This window comes from Cariama cristata, unplaced genomic scaffold (assembly GCF_000690535.1).
Source record: "Cariama cristata isolate BGI_N322 unplaced genomic scaffold, ASM69053v1 scaffold18413, whole genome shotgun sequence".
Classification (NCBI taxonomy): domain Eukaryota; kingdom Metazoa; phylum Chordata; class Aves; order Cariamiformes; family Cariamidae; genus Cariama; species Cariama cristata.
The window spans coordinates 12,621-17,025 of NW_009608012.1; the positions used below are offsets into that span (position 1 = coordinate 12,621).

The 4,405-nt window shown below is 38.0% G+C and overlaps 1 protein-coding gene across 1 annotated transcript in view; it reads left to right on the forward strand.

Moving 5' to 3' along the window:
• Nucleotides 1-3,474, forward strand: part of LOC104159148 (chromosome unknown open reading frame, human C9orf72) — a 14,940-nt gene extending 11,466 nt beyond the window's left edge. Inside the window, exons 6-10 of the mRNA XM_009696977.1 lie at nt 950-1,066; nt 1,782-2,017; nt 2,504-2,561; nt 3,099-3,208; nt 3,288-3,474. Of these exons, the coding sequence (XP_009695279.1) occupies nt 950-1,066; nt 1,782-2,017; nt 2,504-2,561; nt 3,099-3,208; nt 3,288-3,474 (708 nt within the window). The remainder of the gene's footprint in view (nt 1-949; nt 1,067-1,781; nt 2,018-2,503; nt 2,562-3,098; nt 3,209-3,287) is intronic.
• The last annotated feature ends 931 nt before the right edge of the window (nt 3,475-4,405 follow it).

Consider the following 4,405-nt stretch of genomic DNA (forward strand, 5'->3'; position numbering starts at 1 on the left):
GCCGCGCGGGCGTCCCCGTGGGGCGTGCGGGTGGCAGCCGGTCTCACCATGGGCTGCACCAGGGGCTGTCGGGGAATCTCTTCTCAGGGCCTGCAGCACCTCCTCCTCCTGCTGCACTGATTGACCTAGGGATCTGCAGGGATGTTCCTCTCACATATTCTCACTCCTCTCTCCTGTTGCAGTTGCTGTTTTTTTATTTCCCCCCTTCTTAACTCTGTTATCCCAGACGCGCTACCACTGTTGCTGATGGGCTTGGCCTTGACGAGCAGCACGTCCGTCTTGGAGCCATCTGGCATTGGCTCTATCGGACATGGGGGGAAGCTTCTAGTTGCTTCTCCCAGAATCCCCCCCTGTAGCACCCCCACTACCAAAACCTTGCCATGCAAACCCAGTACAAATACATGTTTGTATTTGAAGATGATTACTTGTAGCTCTTGCAGGGCAGGAGTTTGAAAACGAATAATGAAGTACCTTTGTTGCTTTTAATGGAGAGTTTGAGGAAATTACTGAGGAAATAAACGTGGATGCTTATTTAGGAAATTGACTGTGCCTGATTGGAGACAATGGCTGCTGTTTCAACATGGGATGAATAAAAGAGGCTTAAAAGGCTAGGAAAGTAATCACAGTAACTGATGTTTATGTAACAGGAAGAGGTAGAAGGCAAAAGTAATTTGTTCTTCATAGTTGGCTAAAGACCAAACTTTGCCAAAAAGTGTTGGATTTTTTTCTTCATTTGACAGGAAGTTTGAGTAATATGGCTTAGAGCGTAATAATTTAAGGCTGTTGCTATGCTGTGACTTTGGTAAAGTCTTGGCTTTTCTAATAAGCATGATGAACTTTTTTGTTCATCATTTGAAATGCCTAATACATTCTAGTCAGAAATTACATTTGAAGATCAGTTCATTCCTTACATTGTCATTTTTTTTCAAAACTGTTCTTTTTAATGCAGATTGTGAGAACATTGTGTCTGTTTCTTACGCCATCAGAGCGGAAGTGTTCCAGACTATGTAGAAATGAGTCTTCTTTCAAGTATGAGTCAGGACTTTTTGTTCAAGGCTTACTCAAAGTAAGTACGCTTAGGAAAGTTCTGTTCTTCTGTGGGTCAAGGACATTCTTCAATGTATGTGTGTCTGCGTATGATATGCGCACGCATATACACATTCATGTTTAAATAAATGTGTCATCTTCCCTTGATTACTTTCTGGCACTACAGCTTTCCTTGTAATTATTTGCATGTTAAAATTCCACGCCAGTCTTTTCTCTGACACTATTTCTTGAGTATTGTCTAGAATTGTTCCTATGCTTTGAGGTCCAATAATAATACTCTTTTGCCAGCTTGGGGCTAGAATCGCAAAAGGCATTAAATTTTTGTGTTGTACTGATGCTAAAGAACAGTCCATCAGTCCTACAGTTTCCAAATATTTTAAAAGAGCTGTAGCAATGGGTGAAGATGAATAGAAAAATAATGCTTCTTGCTGTAGCAAGGAGTCTGAACTTACCAGATAAATATAATACTGTAATGTTAATGGGCTTACAAATGAGATGATGCAATACTGTAATACACAGGTTACCTCTGTACCTGTTTTCAGTGTTATATAAAGGGAATCATCCAGTCTAAACAACTTTTTACTGGGCTATAACCACCAGTTTTCCCAAACAAAACATGTCTAAACAAATGGGATTTAAAATTGAGGCATGATGCTTTTAATACTGTTTTGCTCCAATATAGCTTTGGTTTTTTAAAGAAAGTAACTAGAAGAATTTTTTTTTCACTACAACAGGATGCAACAGGAAGCTTTGTGTTGCCCTTCCGTCAAGTAATGTATGCCCCGTACCCTACTACACATATAGATGTAGATGTCAATACAGTGAAGCAGATGCCCCCTTGTCATGAACACATCTATAACCAACGACGATATATGAGATCTGAGCTGACAGCATTTTGGAGAGCTAATTCAGATGAAGAAATGTGTCAAGATCATATTATCCACACAGATGAGAGTTTCACACCTGATTTGTATGTACTCCTCTCTAATATCTCTCAAAGTTACTTGATTTGGGACAAGAGACAAAAGTGTACTTTATTAGAAAGTATTAGAAAGTTTTAGCTTTTAACGAGCTCCTTCAGCTCTCGTAGTTGCGTTTGTTTTGGAGAAATTTATGAATTCGTCGATAGATTTGTTATATTAGGTATTACTGAAATACCTTTTCAGGGATACCTCTGACAATGTTCATTTTGTAGTCTGTTTTAATTAGGGGTATAACAAAGCTAAGTGTATTTGACAAGGCCCAGTGGCTTTTTCTGGGTTTAGTTCATTTTATCTGAAAGTTTTGCTTTATAATTCTTTATTAGCTTTAAAATAGAAGGATTAGAATTCACTGAAGTTTTTAATTCACTTTTAATTTCTGCTAGATTGTAATGCTGTTCGTGTGCACAACTGCTGGACAGTTAGTGTCCCTTCATGGCATTACCTCACATATTTGTTTGCTTTCTTTTCTGTAGAAATGTCTTTCAAGATATCCTTCATCGAGATACGTTAGTAAAAGCCTTCCTGGATCAGGTAATTGTTTTTTCATGAAGAACAAGAGCTAAAGTTCAGTACTTTGAGCCCTAGTAACAGATAATTTAACATGAACAGATAATTTGTTGGCTTGGTAGCTCTTTTTCATACTAGTGGTATGATTCTGTGCATAACTAGAGAGAAAAATACCTGTGTTATTTGTAGTATTAGTGTAATACTGAAACAACTTCTTCAGTATGAAAGACAATGCACATTTTCTATTGCTGTTCAGCAGTGTCTACAATTAATTACAGTATTGAGAAAGCTACCTGACTGTGATTAATTTCACATCAAATTAAACAGGAAAATAGTACTTTATCCAAACAGAATTATAAAACAGCTTAATGTATTGCATCTGAGCAGCTAGAAGACTAAGAATGAATGTTGAGTATATCTACAAATCTGCTGTTAATGTGCCTGCTTTGCTATAATTAAGGATATGTTACATGTGTATGCAATGTTTCTTTGTATTCCACATTCTTAAAATCATTCTTGAATTTCCATGTCTTCTTCATTTTCTGGTATAATTTTTAACAGATATTTCATCTGAAGCCTGGCTTGTCTCTAAGGAGTACTTTCCTCGCACAATTTCTGCTAGTCCTTCACAGAAAAGCCTTAACTTTAATAAAATACATAGAGGATGACACGTAAGTGAACAGATAATAGAAAGTAGACTTTGAGAAACTTCCTCTGTTCTTTTTTACAACAGCGTTTTTTGTTTTGCAGGCAAAAAGGAAAAAAACCTTTTAAGTCTCTTCGTAGCTTAAAGATAGATCTTGACTTAACAGCAGAGGGCGATCTTAACATAATAATGGCTTTGGCGGAGAAGATTAAACCAGGTCTACATTCCTTTATCTTTGGTAGGCCATTCTACACTAGCGTACAAGAACGTGATATGCTCATGACGTTTTAAAGCTCTCTACTGTTAATGTGTAATATTGCAGTCTTGCATGGAACGAAAAGAAATCTGTCAGTGTGACCACCACATTTGTGACAATCATTGACTTCACTGGGGATGGAGTGTTAGGAGTACAGTAACACTACAGCCTGTCTGAAGCAGGAGGGGTCTTGTTAGAGGGAATGTCAGTTGAGTTAGCCAAGCATGATTTTAATGAATCCATCTCTTCTGTGTGCTTTTTTTTTAACCAAAAATGTTACCAGAGATTCCTTTGCCACAAGGGCTTAGTAGATAAATCTGTACATGTTTTGGTGTATGATAAAGGGAAGCATTTTAATTTACTTTCCCCAGAGATTTCCTTCAGGTGTGTGTCAGTTTTTCCCTGTTCTGCTGTGTCAGTATTTGTAGTGTTTCCACAGAAACCAATACATACATCCTCTCTAATCATGAAGGTTGCAGAATAGGGGCCTTCCAAGAGTTTCAAAGAGTTTTTAAAAGTGTTTGTTCTTGTGTCTGTGGTACAAATCGAAAATATGTCTTCCCTCATCTCCCTTTTCAACACTACTAGCTCTTTCATTTAGAGCATTTAAACGTGTTTTAGATCTTTAATATATTACAGAGTGCTATTCTTGTGTGCAAACTGTTGACTATTAGCAGTTTAAATAGCAGCACTCTGCACATGGGAACTGGGTCATTATTTAAGCACCTTTGTGCACAGAAGTGACAACCAGCATACTCGTGTCACAGATTGTTGGGCAATCCTGCAGTGAAGTGTTCAGCGATCCAGCATAGCTGAGCTCTTTCAAAACATAAAGCAGAAAACTTGTGTTATTCAGCAGCAGTTGGCAGTCTTTCTGTCTGTAAGCTGCTGCTGATTTTCCCGTTGTCTCCCATTGTCACTTAGAACGATGTTCAGGTTGAAGTATTAGAGTTTCGCAAAGAACAC